We start from the raw sequence: 24188 nt of genomic DNA on the forward strand, positions 1-24188 counted from the left end.
CTATGCAAGGAACACTGTTTGCTGTCCATGCAATGAAAAATGTTGGCAACCATCTGTGTCTTTTCCTCTTTATTTTGGTGAATAAGAATCCCAGAATTTAAAAAAGAAGCCACACAGTCAATTAATTCTGATTCTTGAATGCTAAACCCCTTCATTGCCACACTCTGTGTATACTAATCCCTTTCTGGGACATCAGTTTCTCTTTAGGACTACGCTATTGTTTTTCTAAAACCAGTCTCTCTCCCTTCCCCTCTTCTCCTCTCTTTCTCACTCTCCTTTCTTTTCTCTCTTTCTTTCTCCCTCTCTCTCTCTCTCTCTCTGTCTCTCTCTGTCTCTCTCTCTCTCCATTCTTTTCTGAGGTTTGCACTAATTTATTCCTAGTTCTGACATTGCATGATTCAAGTAGGCCACAGAAAACACCCACCTTTCTACAAAGGTAACTGTTACTATAGGGAGCTGTTGCCCATTGTAGAGCTAAACTAGAACTGTGTTCACTGACTCCAGGGAGCTCTCACTGGAGCCAGATGAGGGACTGGGAATATAAAGAAAGGAGGGAGAGTTGCTGATACCAACTTTGTTCAGACAAAGCTGGCATCCTTTTTACTCCTGAGCCCAGGTAGCCAGCCACACTGCCCATTAGGACTCTTGGGGACATACCTCCACCTGGAGAGACTCACGGCACCTGGAGACAATCTGATTTTCTTTAAATTCCCCCATTCCAAGCCCTTCTCTTGGCAGTCAATGTAACATGGCTACATCCAATGCTTACTTATCTCCTCCAATATGACCTGTCTTCCAGGTTCTGGCAGGAAAGGGCTTTATTCTCTCTTTGAGTGTCTGGCCTTAGTCAGCTAACTGAAGCACAGAGTTGCAAGTGTTCCAGGTGAGTCACCCTTTCCCACTTCCTTGAACTGGTTATCTGTGAATCCTTGGATGGCAAAGCCAGTGACTAAGAGGGAAAGGTGGGTCAGGAAAGATGTTTGGAACTTTGGTCTCACTGCTCTGAGTTTAATGAGGGGAGCTGTGTTTTGACTATTTGGGATTTTAGAATTTGGAAAGTGTATTATTTCTTACAATTTGAAATGTGAAGAGAAATGAACTAAGCCAATACTGATCTAAGCTAATCATTTTTTTTTCACCTTCAGAAGATGAGGAGGTTAGAAGGAAATACGCTTTGCAAAGGTCACACAGTAAAATGTAGGCAAAATAATAATACCAGAATTTAAAAGCCAGTACTTTTTATATTGCTATGGACTCTTAGAGGTGTGCAATCATGAGTGTGCCTGCAAAGTAAAGGGTCTTTGTGTCTCCCATTGAGACGTCAGGCTTTAGAAGAAGGTGGAAGGGTAAAGGGCTATTCCTAAAGCATGAGACACAAGTTCTAATTTCTCCTCCAGTACTAACCAGATATATTGACATTCCCTTTATCTCTTTTTGCTTTAGTTTTATAATCATAGTGGGGAAAGTCTGAGCTGGCTGATTTCAAGCTATGATCTTTTATTAGTTTAAATATATTCTCAATATTTTTTGAGTATCCAGGAAGTACTTAAGATAGGGCAAGCCCCATGGTCTTGGGAATAGAACAAGTTTATAGGGTCGGTGTGGTAACCCTTATTTGGCCAGTGAACAAAATATCCACTGGGCATCTGTAAAATCCAAGCACTCTGATAAATGATGGAGAGAAAGTGATCCATGTAAACACTTTTTCCTCTTGTTGATCTTTCTGTTTCATTCACCACATCCTACAGAACCCACTAAACTACAGGTGCATGTTGTGTTCCCCTCAGAGAAATAATTTGGAAATGACCACATCTGGAAATGACCAGATCTATTCCTTTTGATCTTGACACATTAACTTCATTGTTAAAAGTTAATCACACTGCCAAAATTGAGGACAAGAAAACTCTTCATAATCACTTTCAGATTCTGGTCCTGTCCAGTCACATGGGCTGGGTGAAAGATCACACCTCATGCAGTTGTATGAATGGTAGAGTACCATCAATTGCTCAGGTCCACCTCCAGATGGGTTTAGGCAACAGGAAAGACAACACACTTGGGAGTCAGGGAATTAGAAGCTTAAATGTTGACTCAACAGTTTAATAAATTTTTATTCTTCCATAATTTCAATATATCTCTTGTCAGCAATATATTTTTTAAAAATTATAAATTGATCAATTTTAGAGAAGGCTCCATGGGGTACTGAGAAGAAGGCATATTCTTTTTTGTTAGGATGGAATGTTCTGTAGATATTAAGTCCATTTGAGTAATAACATCTGTTAAGTCCTTTATCTCTCTGTTAAGTTTCGATTCAGCAGATCTGTCCAGTGGTGAAAGTGGGGTGTTGAAGTCTCCCACTATTAATGTGTGGGGTTTTATATGTGATTTAAGCTTTAGTAATGTTTGCTCAGCCTGGGAGGAGGGGACTGGACCTGCCTGGACTGAATCTACTAGGTTGAGCTGAATCCCCAGGGGAGTCCTTGCCCTGGAGGAGATAGGAGTGGGGGGGCTGGGCTGGAGAGGGGGGGGCACAGGAGGAGGGAGGACAGGGGAATCCATGGCTGATATGTAAAATTAAAATACAATAAAAAATCTTAAAAAATTATAAATTGATGCCATTCAGGTCTGCTAGGTGCAAAGAACTTGGGTTACAATGTAATTCCACAGCTTATAGTTAAGAAGAAGGGATCCAACAAAAATACAAAGCATGCTAAGTGTTGTGAAATGAACCAATATGATGTTATACAGATTGATAACATGAAACGAAGTGCCAGTGTAATCATTGCTGTGCTGCATAAATGCACACAGACACAGATACACAGACATAGACACAGACAGACAGACAGACACACGCACACACACACACACACGTGCACACACACACACACACACACACACAATTGCATTCAGTCTGCAGATGCAGATGAGAAGCAGACTGTGTAGAGATGGGATGATTTTGATCAGAATCCTGATAGGGCTGATCACTGATGAAATAGTGAAATTATTTTTTTTTCTTGCTGCCTGTATTTTAAAGTTAAGGGAAATCACAGGAAGAGATTTATGTGTGATATGTCAGGAGTTGAGGATACAGCTCGATAATAGAAAACCCACCTACTGTGCAATAGGCTCCAAACCCAATTCTCAGCACCACTGGCTTGTCCAGTGTGACAAAACAGATGAATTGAGATGCAAAGATTAGAGACTAGCTCTGCTTTGTTTGATTTCCAAGCCCTGCTTTGAGTAACCACAAATAGGATAATTGCTGTAGAGATCTAAATAAGCTCAAAACCACAGCGGGGAAAACACCACCATCACCGCCACCACCAACAACAAAAACATTAACAATTGATGGTAGCACTCAGGCCATGGCAAAGATAGAAAGTAGTATTATAAGGGAATGTAGTGGGCCTCATATACTCTCCTATATCATCATCTGTAGATAACTTAGCTAAAAACAACCAACCTGCCTACATAATTATATAAATTAATTAGTGGTTAACTCTTACCATATTCTAAACAATTAAGCCTAGAAACTATGTCTCAGGGCTGAAATAGGAAAGAATCATATTTATCTGGATAAAGTAAACCTTTGATGATCACAGCCAATGCTGGACAGTAAAGACAGGCAGGCCTTTCCAAGGGCTTAGCCCCGTGTGGTTTCTTTTTCCTACAGGGAAAGGCTTAAAGGAGCATCAGTTTGTAAATCTGCCTGTCACAAACCAACTGTTGTTAACCTTAGCTATATATTTTAAAGCAACTTTCTGGTTGTCTCTTTGTTCCCTTTGGTTCCCAATCATCTTCCTCACCTACTTCTGTAAATCCGTTACACTCTGAGTTACACTAAGGTCACGAGTGTTTAGCTGTGTAGTCATACTCTGAGTTACACTAAGGTCACGAGTGTTTAGTTTTGTTTTTGCAGCTAGTTACCTGTTTACAGTAAGGAATCAGAATGTTTAGGAATCCACAAAGATTCATGTTTTCTCTCTTGACTGCAGGGAAACTGCCAAGCTCTTTAACATGATATTTACCTACTAGATATTTGGGAGACCCTGTTCTGTGCTAGGTGTAGGTTTAAGTGTTTTGGGTATTTACTTAATGAAAAAGAAAAGAATTCTAAAATTAACTCTCTTTGTTATGCTTCTGTTCTAGTGAAGGACAGAAAAATCAAGAAACAAATCTAATCAATGCAATCTGAGGTGATTGCTTCTGTCTAAAAATGGAACCACATAAACAGACAGAGCCACATAAATGGATCGGAAGTCTGGAAGTAGAAAGAGGCTGAAATTGAATGTACACATGTATGTGATGGCATACAGTTTATGTGATTACATATGTATGTATACTTGCACGTTTATTATTTTGTGTGTTTGAAACGAATGTGTCTTTTCCACCTAAGATTTAAATGATCTTTCACAATTTGTCTCCCCACCTCTGGCTTTCAGAACTTCCCTTCTGTGTCTTCTATTTCCCCTTTTTTATGCCTTCAATACAAAGCTTGCTCCCCTGTACTTCTGCAAATGTTCTCCTCCTGCTTAAAATGAGTATTTCAGATCTCAGAGCCACTCCACCCCACCCTCACCCCACCAAGCCCCTTACAGTGTCTTCCATCCTGGGACTCCGTTACTTATCTCTGCGATTCTCCTCACAGAGAATTTTTAAAAAGTACCACCTACTATCTCCAGGCTCCAGGGCAGTGTATAAAGGTTTCTCTAATAGCACTTGTTATGCTGTGCTAATGATCACCTGTTTCTGTCTGTGCATTTTGTTGAGTGTTCTGCATTTAATATAATGTGTTACTAATATCTACATCATACACATTTAGCTCTAATAAGCACACAGTGCGAGATGGTCAGTTGTTGATAATCTTTGTGCAGGAAAAGCATTCAAATTTCTCATGGTTAATGTTTTTCACTCTCTGGTTTAGTAGGTATTTTTCCAAGTTTTATCTCTGTATGCTTCACGCTGTTGAGATAGAGGGGACAGGATAAGAAAAAAAGAGGGACACACACACACACACACACACACACACACACACACACACAGAGAGAGAGAGGGGGGGGGTCCTGTTCATAAAACCTGGTTATAACTATAATGATAAAACTGCAACAGGAAAATTAGTTCTCTCCAATAGAGTCTCACTGAGTATATAAAACACATTTAAGGGTAGGTCCAATGCCCAGCAGTAAACGGCCAATACAAAATTAACTCAATAGTGTTTTGTAGATTTTTTTTCTCATATTGCTTTTTTGGGGCATTTTAAAAAGCATCCTACTGGTTTGTGTGTGTGTGTGTGTGTGTGTGTGTGTGTGTGTGTGTGTGTGTGTGTTTTTTGTGCTGTTTTATTGTTCTTTTAATTATTTATCTTTTTTGTCTATCTGTTTTCTAAAGAAAGAGAGCAAGAAGGTGTAGAGTTGGATGGGTGGGAAGGTATGGAGGAACTGGGAGGAGATGTGGGAGGGGAAACTGTAATCAGAATATATTGCATAAATTTTCAATAAAAAACAAAACTAAGGGGTTGGGGATTTAGCTCAGTGGTAGAGCACTTGCCTAGCAAGCACAAGGCCCTGGGTTCGGTCCTCAGCTCTGGGAAAAAAAAAAAAAAAAAAAAAAAGCTAAGAAACACAATTACCTCTGCAAGCATTTTGAATTTTGATATATTTCTTCTCTTTAAAAAGAAAAGAATACATGTCTAAATCTAAGTGATTTAATAGTCTAGTGCAACATATTGAGCAATTTAAAAGAAAGAGAGATTGTTAGCCCAAGTACTACTAACAAGTAACTCCCTCCATTAACATGGCAGTTGTGATGCTACTGATGTAAAGACTACTATCTTGATATACTTTTATATGAACAAATTCATCAGATAAGTGGGATAGTGACATCCATATGCTGTGGAGGGGAATTCTGCATCAGACATTTATTTTGGGGAATGTCTTCTGGTTGTAGGAGTCTATGATTCTTTGACAAAGCAGAAGAGTTTCTTCACCTGGATTTCGATTGCCCCCAGGATTCTGTCTCTGGTACTTTGAAGACAGCAGAGCTCATACATGGCTATGGGAAGGAACATTAGCATGGTGACCAATTTCATCCTTTTGGGATTTTTAGAGCACCCCAAGCTACAGGTTGTCCTTTTCCTGTTGTTTCTGGGGATCTACCTGGTGACCATGGCTGGAAACCTGGGCCTCATTGTCCTGATCAGGACGGACTCACACCTCCACTCCCCCATGTACTTCTTTCTTAGTAACCTGTCCTTTGTTGATGTCTCATACACTTCTTCCATAGCCCCTAAGATGCTCTGTGATTTCTTTAGGGAGCAGAAGACTATCTCCTTTGTAGGCTGTGCTATACAGCTTTTCTTCTTTATTGGAATGGGAGGTACTGAATGCTGTCTCCTGGCAGCCATGGCATATGACAGATATGCTGCTATCTCCAGTCCTCTACTCTATCCATCCCTCATGTCACCCACCGTCTGTGTGGGGATGGCTATCACAGCATACACAGGAGGGTTCCTCACTGGGTTGGTCCAAACCAGCTCCATATTCCAGCTTCATTTCTGTGGGTCTCGGGTCATTAACCATTTTTTCTGTGATTTGCCACCCCTGATGTCCTTATCTTGCTCTAGTACTGTTTTTAGCCAAGTAGTGAACTTCCTGGTTGTATGTGCAGTTGGTGGGACATCAGCCCTGGTTGTCTTGGTCTCCTATGGCTACATCATTGCTTCTGTCATGAAGATTCATTCAATTCATGGGAGGATGAAGGCTTTCAACACCTGTGCCTCTCATCTAACTACAGTGATTCTTTTCTATGGCTCTGGTCTCTTCTCGTACCTCCATTCTAATGCTGGCTACTCACAGGACAAAAATAAGGTGGTGTCCATGTTCTATGGTGCAGTGATCCCCATGTTGAACCCTATCATCTACAGCCTGAGAAACAAGGAGATCAAAGAAGCATTGAAGAAACTCAAGGAGAGGAAGAAGCCGATGTTCTGTCTCCGTGCTATAATTTCTTAGGTATAAACAGAAGAAAAAAACAACTTAAGCCTTTTGTTAAATGTAAATAATAAAATAATAGTGTGGCTCAGAAAATTGATAGTAAATTAAAGAAACTATTTCAAGGAAAAAAAAAAACCCTACCTCAAATTGACATATGTAGTGGACAATTGTACTCAATGGATATTTATTTATTTATTTACTTTCTTTCTTATGGGCTGGTGTTAGATTTTAAATTTGGTCGTTTGGAAGGTAAAATAAATATGGTTTTGATGATACTCCTCTACCATAGATTGCCAGGTGCTAAGTTCAAGATGCTATGTCTTGAGGATATGAGCCAAAACCTAGTTGTGGGGACATGTAATTCATCAATGTCTTCATTACAATAAAGCATGGTTCTTGCCAATTCACTTACCTATTGGGATATATTTCCTGTTCCTCTTGTCTTAGATTACTACCTATCCAAGGGTTGGTGCTAATCAGAAATATTAACTTTGGATTAGGAACTCAAGAGTCCCTGCTGATATGAATTCAACAATGATGACTCAGAGGCAGTAGAGTAGTAGGGTACCTGTAAACTATGTTTAGGAAGAATCAAAGATAATGGGTACACAGTCATAAAGTCTTTGGAGGCCAGATACAAGGAGCTAAGACCACCAACATTTATATCTATAAGGTCATGATGAGGAAAGAGTAGGGATAGGACATATGAGAGGCCCTACACTGAGTACAGGGGTTACCTGCAGCCAAAGATAGTAATTAATATGGCTCAAAGTAAAATTGTAAATTTACTTAACTATTATAAGATATTTTTGGAGAACTTTTAAAAACTCAGTTGTGTTCTCAATTATGGATTTTATAGATGGTTCCATGTTACAATATCAAAAGTTTGGACATACCTGTAAATAGAAGGTTCATGCCAGCAACCTTGTGATTAAGCATGACCAGTTAGAAGAGAAAAACTTCCTTGAGATATTCTCATCTGCTCACTAGATCAGTTTTCACTCTTGACCTCATATGGCTGTTAGTTTGTGTTCTGTCTACAGTCTCCCTGAATCTTGATGTCAGGCTTTCTTGCTGTTCTGATAGCCTTGACTCAATTTCTACATATTCTCTAAGAAGTGTCACCACTCCAGTGGTGTCCGCATTCCAGCGCAGGATCCCAGATAAGGCACTTATGTTGGAGAATTTGCTGCAGAATGGAATATGTCACTAAAACCATCTTTAACCACATTTTTTCAAGATAATTCTAGAGTGAATGGTAAATGGAGTCTTATTCTTTCATGATTGTGTAAATAAACCACAGTGAATCACATCTGAATCACATCTGTCCTGATTATCAGTATTCTGCCTAGTACTCTTGCATTCTACAGTGTTCTCATTTGATCATTTCTATGACTAGCTGAATTATTAGCAATATCTATGTGGGTGGAGATGATTTAGTCAGTATATTCCTCTGTCAAGCCTTCCTTGATTCTAGAGTCCTACAGACCAGGTATAACCACTATGGAAACATATTCTTATAAAATACTATAGGAACCCCCTAACTCCATCTGACACTATGTTTTTTTTTTTTTTCTGATTATGTCTTCTCCTAAGTTGTTAGTATCCATGCCTAAGCTCTCCTTAACTCTTTCCTCCAAAACACTGGGTAGAACCTTCCATGAACTATGTGCTTAATAAGTATCTGTTCAGTTAACAAATAAATCCAGCTTTACCTGGTTTTTAGAGATGTGAAACCAAGGGAAGCAAATAGATTCTTACTAGAAGCTTATGATATGCCAGGCATTATAAATAGCATATTTAAAAGTTGAGTTTCAATTCTAAGGACCTCTGTCTTAGGCCATAGCTCTGGTTATACTCTTAGTGGGAAAGGAGAGCTAGCTCCCTAGACCATGCATTCCATCCAGGACAGGCTGGATTCTCCATGTTCTGCTTTATAAGTTTCCTTCTTTACTTTGATGTTAAACTAGAGATTCCTGGCCATCACCCATCTCTTCTGTCTGACAGCTGCTACCCAACTCTCCCAAGTTTATTCACTAAAGATACAGGCATGACATCTGTCATCATCTGGAAACAGGCCTAGCTTTTTACATAACTGTAAAGAAGCATTTCCCATCACCTTTCTCTTTCTACTCTCCATAATAAGAGGGATTGCAAACCCACTGGGCTCGTCTTTTAGTAGACAAATAGTCCTGGTGGGAGAACTCCTACTGAAAGGAAAGAGTGGCCCAGGCAAGTCTCAGAACATCAAGTTAGGCATCAGCTATTGAGAAGAGAAAAATGTCACTGCCTCACTGGTACATCCTTCAGTCTAGACTGGAGTTTACTGGAGCTACAGAAGTCCCAGCTCCCTGTTTTGTGTGCTGAGTTTCTAATGGGCCTCTTAGATTCCTGCAGAATACATAAAATGGGTTGATCATGGCCCATGAAATCATCCCAGATGGATGATGAACTACAGGGATTGGAAACATCTATTCCGGTTCCAAGCCTGCACAGGATAAACATCATAAATGAATCATGGTTCCTCATGACATGGTGTCAGAAGCTTGTACGTGGCTTCCAGTTTGTTAGAGGAAATGAAAGTGCCTTTTAGCACCTTAGATGCACATCTTGTGCGGAAGAATCATTTCTCTCTGCTTGAGGCCAGGGTTTAGTGTGTAGCCCCTGGCATTTACTCACCCTGAAAGAGTAAGTTCTTGCACACATAACTCAATGCAAGAGAGCAGAGGAAATTGCTGATGGAAGGGGAGAAACAGGAAAATGCCCGTTAAGAACCAACTTACTGCCCTGGTGTGCAGATTTGGATTGTGTCCCAAATTCCCATCATTTACATGAATTGAAAACACAACTCACTAAGCAAAAGAATCACAGAGTTCATAGGCATTCAACAACCTCAGGCATATGAAAACCCCAAAAGTGATCTTTTTCTTTTTAAAAAGTTATGCATTTCTTACTATTTTACTGAGTATTGTTTGGCAGTTGCTACTTACTTTTTTGCATTATTAAAAACTAAAACAAATAAAAATAAAATTGATAAGAAAAAAATCAAAGCAATTGAATAATCCTTACCAATGAGATGGTAACATCAATGGGTTGGTGTAGATGCCTCTGGTAGTGGATATTTGTAAGTCTCTAGTAATATTGAATGCAATTCAGCATTATTTAATGTTATTAAAATTGTTTGAATGGATTGTGTTGTAGGGTTAGAGATATGGCTCAGCAGTTAAGAGTGCTTGCTGTGTCCCAGAATATGAGTTTGGTTCCTAGCATTCAGGTCAGGCAGCTCATAACCATCTGTAACTCCAGTTTCAAGGGATCTGATGTCCTCTTCTAGTCTTCATGGGTAGACACACACACACACACACACACACACACACACACACACACACACACAGAGAGAGAGAGAAGAGAGAGAGAGAGAGAGAGAGAGAGAGAGAGAGAGAGAGGAGATACATACACATAAATAAAAATAAGTCATTTTAAAGGAGTTGTGTTTTCTATAAAATGTTTTTCCTAAAAATCTTAGTGTTTATTTTCTCAAATTCAACTATTTTACCAGCATATATCAACTATACATAATGGGATTCATCATGGCATCTTCATACATAATATACTCTGATCATATTCACCTCATCTCGCCCTCTTCCTACTAAAATATTTTGTCATATAACTCTTGCTAGCTTTCATAACTATATTAATTTTCATTGCCTATGCCAAAGGTGAGAAGGAAGACTATAGCAAAGAAACAAAAAGGCAAACATTACGTGTTTAGAAACATCTAGATTTAGAACTGCCTACATTTTCTTGCTGGTATTCTTTCAGAAGAGTGAGCTCAAGAAAAGAGAAACAAAGAATGAGAAATTGCTAGCCTGTCTTCATATGAATGTAGGAGGGAGAATATTCCACTACTGATGAGCATCCCTGAAACAGTGTGAAGAGAAAGACTCAAATACAGAATTATTATGACTGCTCAAAAGCATTTGATGGGAGGTTAATACCTCCCTCTCCTGAGGTACTAGTACATAACCATCTGATTATAAACTAAGGACAGCATCCTCTGAGGTACCTGAGTTTTCCAGCTAAGCATAGCCTAGACAATGTTCACAAACTCACTCTTTTTTGTCAGTTGGTATAAGTCAGTTTCCCTAAGTAGGGTTCTGTGGCCTGAACAGACTCACAATGTGGTATTTCTGTATTTACAGAACACAATTATGGTTTGAATAGTGACTAGAGAAACTCAGCTGTGAAGACCAGAAACAGGCCCCATTCCTTCTAAGCTTGCTTCTCTGCTACATCAGTGATGACCCAGGATTATTCAATTCCCTGAAAACTTCAGGTCATACAGGTGACAATATCAATCTATGAATTGACACATGACTGCATGTTGGCTGTGGTGTGGTTTGGGGAGCCATGACAGTGTAATTTAAAGTGTTCTTAGCTCCTCTAGGTTCCCTGACTACAAGTTAATGTACAAAGGCACATTCTAATTATCCTAAACAACTGGCGGAACTGAGATTCTTTTAATCCTCATCCTTCATCACTGGGTCTGAAGCATCTCTCTAAATCATTAGTTTAATAGAACCGGCATCAGCACAAAAAGAGAGAGGCAAGGAAATGAAATTATGTTCTTTAAAGCACATAAAGATAAATTTCAATTTCTTTAAGGAGAAGCCACATTCTTTTTTTTTTTTTTTTTTTTTTTGGTTTTTTGAGACAGGGTTTCCCTGTGTAGCTTTGCGCCTTTTCTGGAACTCGCTCTGTAGACCAGGCTAGCCTGGAACTCACAGAGATCTGCCTGCCTCTGCCTCCTGAGTACTGGGATTAAAGGCGTGCACCACCACCGCCCGATGCCACATTCATTTTTATACACCTATGGTGGGTTGAAAAATTTAAAAGTGCAAAAGGTACACTTGCAAATTGAATATACACAAAAAGATATGTGTTTGTACACAGGCATACATACTTCTTGGTCACTGTATGTTTTTGAGAAATTAAAACTGAGAAAATGGAGTGGCTTTTGTCTTCTTTGTGATATTTTTATCTAAAGAGAAGCAACAGCTGTATAAGGTTACTCACTCACATGGAATGCTTGGGACTAGTCAGGCTGAAGTGTCCCAGCATACTGTAAGCAGAACTCCATCCTTAATCTCAGCCCCAGATAATATCATACACACACCAGGACATGAGTGCTTGTGGCAATGAGACATCAAGAAAATGTGCATTAGTACTACTCTACCCCCCTTTTTTTTTCTGGGAGGACAGCCTCAGCCTCAGTAAGCCAATGAGAAACCTAAGGCTTGTCCACGAGGTAGAAATACCCTGGATCTGGTGCAGATAAAAGCATGTCAAGAGGGGTGGATGTTGCTACTGACCTCTTCATTTTCAGCAAAAGAATCTGGCACTGGAGACTGACAAGAGAACAGAACAGTGAGCCAAGTTTGGAACAAGTCCAAGAGAGTGGACAAACAGCCAAAGCAGCCTCTCCAGGTAAAGAATGAGTGAGATGTGGGGTCTTCTTCTGAGGACCCATCACTGTGGCAGAGTAAACAGCCGGGCTGGAGAAAACAGGGGCATAAAATGTGGAGATACGCATTCACGCGTATGGTATACTGCATTTTCTTGCATGTCCTAGTGGTCTTAAATACTCCAGCCAACTCTCCTTTGCCAATTTTGCAGTTAACATAGCCTGAAGAGCAACTTATGTTGAATTTTCAAGCAACTTCTGTTTAAGCAACTGCTTTTCTTCTCCCCTTTCTGTTTGTCTCAGGCTCTCCGGATCAGGACTGGTGTGTGACTGGGACTGTCTGCACCATGAAAAGCTTCCTTGTCACAATCCTCATCTGGACCACAGCAGCATGTGCTGAAACAGACAAGCTTCTTGGAGAGATCAGTGAGACTGGTTTTCAAAAGTGCCAGAATGCTTTGAATATACCAGTTTTGGAAGTGCTACCTGGAGGTGGCTGGGATAATCTGAGGAACATAGACATGGGACAGGTAATGGAGTTGACGTACACCAACTGTAAGACCACAGAAGATGGACAGTACATCATCCCCGATGAAGTCTTTACTATTCCTCAGAAAGAGAGCAACCTGGAAATGAACTCAGAAATCCTAGATTCCTGGGTGAACTACCGCGGCACCACCTCATTTTCCATCAACATGGGACTTGATTCTCCTTTCAAAGTCAACGGCAAGTTCTCTACTGAGTTCCAAAGGATGAAGACCCTTCAAGTAAAGGGCCATGCTGTAACTGCAAGAGTTCAGGTGAGAAACCTGGTCTACACGGTGAAAAACAACCCAAATTCAAAGCTCAGCTTGGGGTTTAAGAGGGAGCTCATGGAAATCTGTGACCATCTAGAGAAAAATCAAACAAAGATGGCCACCTACCTGGCAGAACTGTTGGTCCTCAACTATGGCACACACGTAATCACTAGTGTGGATGCTGGGGCTGCACTGGTTCAGGAGGATCACATAAAGTCCTCCTTCCTTAAGAACAGTGAGGGAAACAATGTCGCTGCAAGTGTAGCTGCTGGAATTACCTTCAAAAAGATGGTGAACTTCAAACCTGAGGCAGATATTGGCTATCAGAATGAGTTGACCATAGGCTACCTTGCTAACAGAACCAACTCCAGGATGCAGAGCATGGGCGGGGTTCCATACTACCCAGGCATCACCTTAGAAATCTGGCAGAAGGGCATCACTAACCACCTGGTAGCAGTAGACCGTGCTGGCTTGCCTCTGCATTTCTTCATCAAGCCCAACAAGCTGCCTGGTTTTCCACACCACTTGGTGGAGAAGCTGTCCAGGACAGTGGAAGCTGCTGCGAGAAACTACTACACCTTTAACACATACCCAGGCTGCACAAATGTCGATTCCCCCAACTTCAATTTTCAAGCCAATACAGATGATGGCTCTTGTGATGGTAAGGTAGCCAACTCTCCGTTTGGAGGCGTTTATCAGATGTGTTCTCAAATCACATGGTATGGTGAACTCTGCCCAAAATTGGAGCAGAAGAATCCACTCACTGGTAATTTCTCCTGTCCCCCTGGATACACCCCTGTCCATTTGCTGACTCAGACCCACGAGGAGGTTTTCACAAACAGGGAATGTAAAAAGAAGTGCACCCTCAAGATCTTCTGCAAGACAGTATGTGAAGATGTCTTCCAAGTGGCCAAGGCTGAATTCAAGGCTTATTGGTGTGCAGCCACTGGCCAAGTACCTGTAAACTCAGGACTTCTCTTTGGGGGAGTCTTCACTGACAAGAGCATCAACCCTATGACAAATGAACAATCATGCCCAACCAGCTACCTTTCACTGAGCTTGTTGGAGAACCTCAAGGTATGTATTTCTATGGATCATGAGTTGGGGCACAAGTTTTCAATCCCCTTTGGTGGGTTTTTCAGCTGTACAACGGGGAACCCCTTGGTTGATTCTTCAATATCCAAAGACTTAGAGGAAGAATCATTTCTGCAAAAGTGTCCTGGGGGCTTCAGCCAACAGCTAGCTATTATCAGGGATGGATGCCAAGTGTCCTACTGTGTCAAGGCTGGGGTCTTTACAAAAGCATCCCTGGCCCCTGTTAGGCTACCACCTTACACTCAACTACCCGTTATGAGTCAGTCTGATGCCAGCTCCATTGGAAAGACAAGGAGTGAGGGTGCCAAATCCTGGATTAAGGACTCCTACACCCAGGAGTGGAGGCTAGAGGAGCCATCAAAAGGTGTATCAGCAGGAGCCGCTGCTGGAATCACAGTTGGGGTGATCCTGGCATTAGGGCTTTTAATTGCCTTGGCCATCTATGGCAACCGGAGGCTTAAGAAGAATGAACACAAAGGAACTGCAAGAGCTAGAGCCACCCCTGATGGAGTGCAGGATCCATATCCAGCTTAATTCTGCCCTAAAGAAACAGTTTCTCTCATCTCCAAGCACGGGTTCAAGCATCTCTTTCACCCCTTTCTCCTCCACCTCTGCCCTCCTAAGAAGTAAAGCGACAGTTGCAACCCAAGGAAAGTTTTATAACTTTGTGACTGTGTCCATGTCTCTGCATTGGCAATTAAAGAATCTATGCCAACAAGGTAGAGGAAGGAAGACTTGTGACTGATTCAGCAAAAACCAGCCCTGGTTCTCAGCGGTCATGGGAGGTGCTCATTTCCAAACAAACCACAGGTTGCCTTCATCTGAATCTCTGTGTGAAAAGAGATGGGCTGGGAGCAACAAGAGATTTGGTCTGAAGTTGGCAGAATTTCTGACTTACGTGCTGGCAGACTTTGTCTTCCTTGTATCTTGTTTTGGGTTTTATGCTCCTAGAGACAGTCAGAACTCTGAAAAGACACAGATAGTCTCCTGTTCAGGCAGTGGTGTGGAGCCTCCTGAACTCTGAATTGATGACCATGTCAAACCCCTGTGCACCTGGAAGGATTTCGGGCTCATAGCAAGTCCACTTTCTATGTCTGCCCCACAGTTAGGATTTATTTTGCCCAGACCACTTTTAGACTTCTGAGGAGTGTCAACAAGTCTTCAGAAAATATTTTAACTTACAAACTTCTCACAGGAGATCAAAAGCAAAAGGGTGGTGGGACACTGGAAATAAATAAAAGAAATGTAAAAACTGAAGAAGACTCCAATGTTCTAAGAACTGGCTGATTTCTTCTAGCCAACTGATGTCTACCTTATCATAAATTAGACATTGCAAGGGACTGCTGTTTAGGTAGTTCAATTATTATGGTTTAATGGTTTAACCTTCTATGTTACCAAAATTATAACCCTTTCTTCTTCTGTGAATGACACTCACCCTTCATGCCTTCTCATCACAAGTGTGATGCATAGATACACCCCATATTCCAACAAGTCTGTTTTCCTAGGGGCAAAAAATGCAAAAGTCAAAATAAGCCCCCACTGAAGTATTACTTACTCCCTAAAATTAAAATTAAAAACAAGAAACTTTATGCCCTGTCCTTTTAGTTTTGGCTTGCTCTCATTGTTAGAAACAGGGCTGATGTGAAAAAAGGTTCATGTCATAAAGTTAACTGGAAAAGGCATCCAGAACCACCCATGACATTTATTTCAATTGCAGGTTGACTTCCTTGGGGCATCTGGCAGGGTACATGATTGACACCTGGCAATAGTTGGGGTTTTGCTCAATTTTAATATCTGATTTAATTCTCTCAACACAGAAATTCTTCCACAGCTGCTCTAGAAATTATGTATCTGTTCACATCATCAATGGGCTATCTTCTATGAAAGATAATGTGTTCTCACCTTAATGTTTACAATCAGGGGCTTGTGCACACAGTAGGCCCTTCTCAAGAGCTCCAAGTTTCTGCCTGTTGGGATGTGGGGAAAATTACTCATTCATTTCCAGCTGAGATAGAGAGAGGAGTGAATAGCTGAATTTGAACTCTGCCCTCCCAAATGGGCTGAATCCATGACTTCTTCACCAAACCTGCCCCTTTCAGTATTAAAATGTTCAGTATTAAAACATTTCCCTCCATGCTTTGTGGGTTCTGAGTGAGTTTTATATGTTTCAGCCAAGCTAATAACTTTCCTTAAAGTACTGACTTTCTTCTGTAAATACTTTTAAGGATTACTGCATCTGCAAAACATGGTAGGAGACCCCTAGATGTTTATGGTACAAACTTCCCATTGAGACAAAAGCATTTCACTGACATACTTCTACTAACGAAAGTGTATGTAGACATTCATTAAAATGTGCACCTAGTGACATTCTGTCTGAGTGCCCATCTGTATGATGTCAGAATCTGGGGTTTCTACTTCATTTTCTTTTTTTTTAAATGTGTTTATATGTTTATTTCTTTTAATTTTATTTTATTAATTAACTTTTTTCATTATTTTACATACTGACTACAGTTTCTCCTCCCTCTGGCTGCCTCCTCCCTTTCCCCACTCCCATCTACTCCGCTCCCCATTCACTCCTCCTCTGTCTCCATTCAGAAAGGGGTTGGTCTTCCATGGGCTTGAACAAAGCATCAAGTTGAGGTAGGACCAAGCTCCTCTCTCTGCATAAAGGCTGGGCTAGGTAATCCAGCATGGGGAACAGGTTCCCCCAAACCAGGAAATTCATGCATCCCTCTTTGGGTCCTCTTTGTTATCTAGCCTCTCTGGGGCTGTGGATTGCAAGTTGGTTATCCTGTACTTTACTCCTAATATTCACTATGAGTGAGTACATGCCATGTCTGTCTTTCTGGGTCTGGGTCACCTCACTCAGAATGATTTTTTTTCTAGTTCTGTTCATTTACCCACAAATTTCATAAGGTTTTTCCAGCTGAGTAATACTCCATTGTGTAAATGCCAGGAGTCCTCCTGAAGAAAGAGAGGGGGGATTGTATGAGCTAGAGGAGGAAGAGTCAAGGTCATGATGGGGGAAACCACAGAAACAGTTGATCTGAGCTCATGGGTGCACATGGACTCTAGACCAACAGTTAGGGAGCCTGCATGGTACTGACCTAGGAGCTTTGCATATGTGTGGCAGTTTGTGTGGCTTGGTCTGCTTGTAAACTTCCTAGCAGTGATATCAGGACCTGTTCCTGGTGCTTAGCTGACTTTTTATGTTTATTTTTAAAAGAATGGTATACTTTATCATTGAGAAGTGAGGGACTACTACATTGGATTTTAATTCATTTTTTCAAGCCATTTCACAAAGTCACATCCTGATCCCCAAGTGGGACTCCTGGCTCTGCTGAGCTCTCTGTTCCTAAGGTTGGAGTCTGTGACAAGCAAGGCCTGGCTTCTGAGAAAGCCACATCCTGTAGGATATCAGAGATGGAGAGAGCACTTGGCAATAATGGAAACTCTTTGTTTCTTTCTTATTGTCTTCTAACAAGTGTTATAATCATTAAAACTAAACATTTACTTGAAGGGAAAAAAAATCTGCCTACAAATGATGAAAGCATGTACTCTATTGTAGTCAAGCAAAGAACAAAATCACTCTCAAGAAGTTAGCATTCAGGCCCAGAGAGATGACTCAGCAGCTGAGAGCACTTACTGCTGTCTGAGGTTGTATTACTACTATCCACACAGCAGCTCACAGCCCTCCGTGACTCCAGGTCCAGGGGACCCACTGCAGGCAAAACACTCATCCACTTGAAATCAAAACAAATACATTTTAAGAAAAAAGAAGTTAACATTCCTGGTTTTCAAGATAATCATTCTCCCACAGTTCACACTTATTTCCCTTGCCATGTGGTCTGTCTAATTGGGAGTCAAGCCAGGTCAAGTGTGTGGGTAGAAGCGATGTGGGAAGTTTTAGAAAATAAAAAGGGAGTTTCCCTTTATCTCACTATTTGGATTGAGGTTGCCCACACATAGAGGAAGTAACCCACATGCTTCTGAGACAGGTGCCAGAGCACTTCCACAAAAGCAGCCCCTCAGGAGAAACAACAATTTGTGCTTGTTCATTTGCAGTTTATTGTTCTGCACATACACCTCATGAGCACCAGGGGGCGATGTCCTCTTGTAGAACCACACCAAGAACTTCAAATCACTACAGTTACACACAGAACACTTGACATCTGGACATTCACCATTCTTCTCTTAGACACCCCCATTCAAAGGCTGTTGGTAAAAGACAAGTAAAGGAGGCAATAATTGTTCCCTGTGCTGGGTGGATGTGTTTTCAATGTTCTCATGCTGCTGCATGCCAATCTCCTCTGTGGAAAAAAATATTCCATCTTGGAGGGAAGTTTCTTAAGACACAGAATGTCCTAAGGAGAAAGCAAACATTCCATCTTGTGTGTCACACTCATCCCTGGGGGGGTGGGGGGAGTCAGGGCAGGAACTGAAGCAGAGGCCACAGAGGAACACTGCATATTAGTGTGCTTCCTATGGTTTGCTCATTCTGCCTTCAACCAGGACTAAAAGACCAGGGGCAGCCTCGCATCAATATGGGTCCTCTTACATCAATCATTAATGAGGAAAACACTTCTCAGGCTCATTCATAGGCTAATCTGTTGGAGACATTTTCTTTAAGTTGAGTTCCCTCTTCCCATGACTCTTGCTTATGTCAAGTTTACAAAAAACTAACCAGGACACTCCCTACGCTTGGGAAATAAATAACTCAAAGGTTTCAGGAAGTCCCCCAAATTGACCAGTGTGCTGGTTTGAATAAAAATCACCCCCAATAGGCTCCCAGGAAGTAGCACTATTAGAAGGTGTGGTCTTGTTGGAGTAAATGTGACTTTGTTGGAGGAACTGTGTCACTGGGGGTGGGCATGGAGGTTTCAAATGATAAGCTAGGCCCAGTGTCTCACTCTCTCTTCCTGCTGCCTGCAGATTCAGATGTAGAACTCTCCACTACCTCTCCAGCAGCATGTCTGCCTGTGGGCTATCATGCTTCTCACCATGATACTAAACCTCTGAACTGTAAGCCAGTCCAACTAAACACTTTCCTTTACAAGAACTGCAGTGGTCATGGTATCTCTTCACAGTGATAAAACCCTAATAACTAAGACAACCAGGTATATATAAACTGTAAGGACTGCTGAGAGACACTCTCAGACAAGTTGACTACCTAGAAGAGGCTCAGACCAGCCAAGCTGCCTGGAAGAGGCAGGGTGACCCCTGCAGAGTCAATTAAAAGAAGTTTATATCACCTGAACTGGCTAGAAGAGATAGTGTCCAAACTGTTGAGCCACTTTCAGGCTGTACACTGTGCTCTAGGTTTCCAACTTCTGTGAGCTGTTACCTATGCTAGGGTAGGTGATGCTGTTGTCTTTGTGTCATTTCTTATCCTGTAGGTAAGCCCTCACCCATATTCCTGTAAGAAAAAAAAAATACAAACAAAAAAACCTCCTTGGCTCACCAAGAGGACTTTGGTGGTATCCATACTTCATTGGTCATTAGTTCCACATTTGGGATGAGTAGACATTTATTCTTGCCTTTCCTGAAACAGTGTTGCACAACATAATGACAAAGCAGAGCAAGACTGGGGCAAGGAATTTTGAACAAGTTTAAAACCACAATAAGTCTGAAGGTTGTAGTTGAAGTTTTCCTGTGTTCCGCCTGGTCCACAGCTGCTCAGACCCAAGTAAACATACAGAGGCTTATAGTAATTAAAACTGCTTGGCCATTAGCTCAAGCTCACTACTAGCTAGCACTTATACTCAGCCAATTTCTGTTAATCTATATGTCACCATGTTTTCCACAGCTTTACCTGTGTGCCATTACTTGCTGCTCCCTGGATGGTGGGCTGGTGTCTCCTGACTCAGCCTTCCTCTTCCCAGAATTCTCCTTGTCTGCTTATCCCACATATATTTCCTGCCTTGCTATTAGCCAATCAGTGTTTTATTAAACCAGTGTACAAAAGCATTATCCCACAACAGAATGTTACAAAAAGGAGAGGGGAATGGAAACACAAAGGCACAGACAGCCACAGATACACCACGTAACTTCAAGAGATCAGCATCTCCCAAGGTGTGTCTCCAATCCCATTTGTCATCTCTGGAGTCTCAGAGAGGGAGAACATGGCTGCTGGTGCTGAGACTGTGAAAGGAAAAGCATGGGGTCCCCTGCTTGGTCCTGAAGAGCACATTAGGACTTCTTTTGGGAAACAAAATAGCTAGTGCCCAAGGATTGACCTCCTTAAAATCGCAATTATACTTTTGTGGGTTGGCGTAAGAGAAGGGGTAAGAGATTCCTCCTGACCCTAAGGGGCTTTCTGAGCCAGGCCAGGGTACTTGGGGCCTTAAAGGATGTGTGAGGGATACAAGCCACTGGTCTTTTGTTCAGTGTTCCAGGGGTTAAGAACTGCCCCCGAAGTCAAGAAGACCTGTATCAACATAGATGTAACTCTAGTTCCCATTAACCCAAACCAAGGAATTTTATAAGCACTGTGTGAGTGTCTTAGGCCTCTCAGAAAGAGATAAAGCTAAAGACTCAGGGACAGATACCACCACAAGCTGGGCAAACCACCTAACCACAAACAGTTCTGGTGGAAATAAAAGTAAGATTCATAAATCACACCTCACACAAAGGAACAAGTCACCAAGAGGAAGTGTTAGCAGGTGCACTAACGGTGATGTACCTGACATAAATTAAGAATATCTTCAATTTGACCAAGTGAAGTATTGCAGCTATAGTTTCGAGTGAAGAAGATTGCCACAACTGGCTTACAGATCCTAGGCCATGTGTCATACACTGGAAACAGCCTTCACAGACTCTGCAGATAGGAAAACAGAGACTCAAAGGCAGAACTGACTTCTTTAGAGCCACCAGCAACTCAGTGTCAGAATGAGGAATTGAATCCAATCTCCATGTTCCCAGCTAGCTCTGTGTGGCTTTGTGCATGTATTAGGAGGAGGGGTGGTATTCAAGTGTATACGAGTGTGCACAGCTGTGTGGAGGCCAACTGAAGATGTGGGGTATTCTGTCTTTCTCTATTTTTTAATTAATTAATTTACTTATTTGAGTCAAAGTCTCTGACTGAATTTGATGCTAATCATTTTGATAGGCTGGCTGGCCAGTGAGCTCCAGGCATCTACCAGGTTTTTGTTCCTCACTCAGCATTGAGATTAAAGACCTGTGCCCCTTTGCTATTCAGTCTGGCTAGTATAATAATGAATATTGTGTTGCTGTGGAATAATCCTTCTGTACACTGTGAATATGTCATTGGTTAATAAAAAGTTGACAGGCTGGTAGCTGGGCAGGGAGTTAGGCAGGAAAACCAAACTGAGAATGATGGGAAGAAGGAGTGAGAAGTCAGAGAGAAGGCAGTCAGCTGCCCAGGAAGCAAGACATGCTGGAGGATAGGTAAAGCCATGAGCCATGTGGCAATACATAGATGAATAGAAATGGGTTAATTTAAATGCAAAAGTTATCTAGTAACAAGCCTGAGATATTGGCCAAGCATTTGTAATTAATGTAAGCCTCTGAATGATGATTTGGGACCAGGAGGTCAGGATAGGAAAAGTCCATTTACATTGGGTAGCCAAATTCAGGTTCATATACTTACATGGCAGGCACTTTGTTGACAGTCATTTCCCCAACCTACTATGATATTTTTATGCATGTATATATTGAGCATTGACTGTACCTTCCTAATCTTCTACTCTCCCTCTCCCTAGACCCTTTCCCATTTCTAAAGCTTCTTCCTGTGGAGGAAAGGATATAAGAGCTGAATGATGGAAAGGAGGGCCTTCACACACTGTCTTAGGGCCATGACATGACCAAGGCACTCATGAAATCATGACAGCAGCATTTGCTAGCACAGGGACTACACAAGACTGAGACGGTAAATATTCAGCCATAGATGGGGAAGGAGCTCATGGTGCCCCACTTGAATTAACCCAGGGGAGCAAAGGGCAGCTAAGGATTGCTGGAAGAGAGGAAATAGCTCTTTTTCATGAAGTAACCACTGGTGAGTTCCTGTGCTGCAGTGAATATTTTCACACCCAAGCCCACATAAGTAGCCCTGATTAAGCTTGATGGGTCACAAAACAAAAGCAAAAACAAAATAAAAACACATGAAAATGGGACAGGGACTTGACATGGAGGAGGAGGAGGAGGCCTGGTAGAAGACAAGAGAGGGTATAGGGATGAGTATGACCAGAATGTGTTATGTACAAGTATGAAATTGTCACAAAGTGAAGCTTTTATGTAAAAGTCCCTCCTAATCTCTTCTTGCCCTGCTTGTCTCTGACTCTTCCCATCCCTAGTGCCCACCATTCATTCTGTGCATCTACAAGCTTGCTGCTTTTCATAAATGATTGGAAACTTAGGTTGTTCATCTTCCTGTGTCCACGTACATTCATTTACTATAATAATAACTGGGGTTCTGTTCCTTTTGCTGCAGAGGACACGATTTCATGCTGTCTGAGTCATTACTCTAGTTTCTTTATTCACTGGGGGAAAGGTATAGGGATTTGTTCCATGTTTTGGCTATTGTGGGTAGTGCTACAACAAACTTGAGGTGCAAACATCTTTTCGGTATGAAGATTTCATTTCCTTTGGGTACATGGCTGGTATGCTAGAGGATACAGAAGTTTTACTTTGAGTTTTTTGAGAAGTATCCATACTGGTTTCCATATGGCTATACTAATTTCCATTCTCATCAATAGTGCTTAAGAGTCTCCATTTCTCTTAGTCTTTCTCAGCATTCATTTCTTGTCTTTTATGGATAACCTTCTCGCTGGGATGAAATGAGACCTCATGATAGATGAGTAGAGTTGAGAGGTTTTTTTTTTTTTTTTCCAAGTCTTGATATTTTATAATACAGTTATTCTTAATAAGGGGTCAAGAAGCAACAGAGTCTAGGACAAGTCCATTCTGACACATTTTTTTATAAGTAATAACTTACTAGAACACAGGCATGACTGTGTTTCTATACATCACATAACTTGCACAAAAAGACAAAGCTGAAGAGACCGTTTGCTGGCATAGCCTGAAATACAAGCTGGTTGGTCTTTTACAGGACAACTTTGCTCCATTCTAAAGGAAACTTAGAATGAATTATCTGAAAAAGCAAGTCATCAGCAATTCTACTTGGCCTGTGTCAATAACCCTAATGTCACTACAAGCTCACCATTTTCCTTTGTTTAGGATATTAATAAAATATTCAGGCATCCTTCTGAGTTAATATGGTGCTACAGGCCACAGGAATATATTAAAGAACTCAGCTGGCTATAGCAAAGCCACTACCTGAAGGGATCAAGGAATTCCTTCAGAGGAAGCCAAATTCAATGAGCATTTGGTGTTATTTGGTTTGTTATGTATCAGCTGTAGTCTGTTAGGAAAATCATGTGTGCCTTCATAGTTTTTTCAATTGATTTTTCCCTAAGAATTGCTAACAATGTGGACTGATTACTTTTTGGACATTCAAGGTATTTGGAGAACAGCCTCAGGAAAGGCTTCCTTCCCCTCAGCCCATCTGTCTCTCCTCTTTCAGCACTGGAATCAGATATCTCCCTTCGCCACAATCAAGGACTAGCAGCTCAGACCACCACATGCTAGTCTCCTGACTTAAGATAAATTCCACAAGGAGACACTGCCTAGGTCAGGTGGACCTTAAGTAATAGCTTTACACAATTTAGCTTGAACTCTCCTTTTCTTACAGCCTTACTGACTTTATAGACCTCTAACTCCTTGCCTAACCATTTCTAGGAATATTTAGGTAACCTTCTGCACTGACAGCTATGCACAGACAGAACCCATTTCAAGCCTCCCTGTAATTATCATCATTGGCAGCAT

General features: G+C 41.4%; 2 protein-coding genes across 2 annotated transcripts; both read left to right on the plus strand.

Annotated features, from left to right (window-relative positions):
- Positions 1-6044: 6044 nt before the first annotated feature.
- LOC118577747 (olfactory receptor 5A1-like) lies at positions 6045-7007 on the plus strand. The gene has a single exon (XM_036178390.1). It carries the CDS (start codon positions 6045-6047, stop codon positions 7005-7007), a length of 963 nt encoding a protein of 320 aa, XP_036034283.1.
- A 5778-nt stretch (positions 7008-12785) lies between these two features.
- On the plus strand, positions 12786-14879 carry LOC118577753 (macrophage-expressed gene 1 protein-like). Its single transcript, XM_036178399.1, has one exon. The coding sequence runs from the start codon at positions 12801-12803 to the stop codon at positions 14877-14879; it is 2079 nt and encodes a 692-aa protein (XP_036034292.1). The 5' UTR covers positions 12786-12800.
- Positions 14880-24188: the final 9309 nt, after the last annotated feature.

Source organism: Onychomys torridus, chromosome 1 (genome assembly GCF_903995425.1).
Source record: "Onychomys torridus chromosome 1, mOncTor1.1, whole genome shotgun sequence".
NCBI lineage: Eukaryota > Metazoa > Chordata > Mammalia > Rodentia > Cricetidae > Onychomys > Onychomys torridus.

Bases quoted from the DNA above. Each gene is read 5' to 3' on its own strand.
- LOC118577747 (XM_036178390.1), top strand. From the start codon at position 6,045: ATGGCTATGGGAAGGAACATTAGCATGGTGACCAATTTCATCCTTTTG.
- LOC118577753 (XM_036178399.1), top strand. From the start codon at position 12,801: ATGAAAAGCTTCCTTGTCACAATCCTCATCTGGACCACAGCAGCATGT.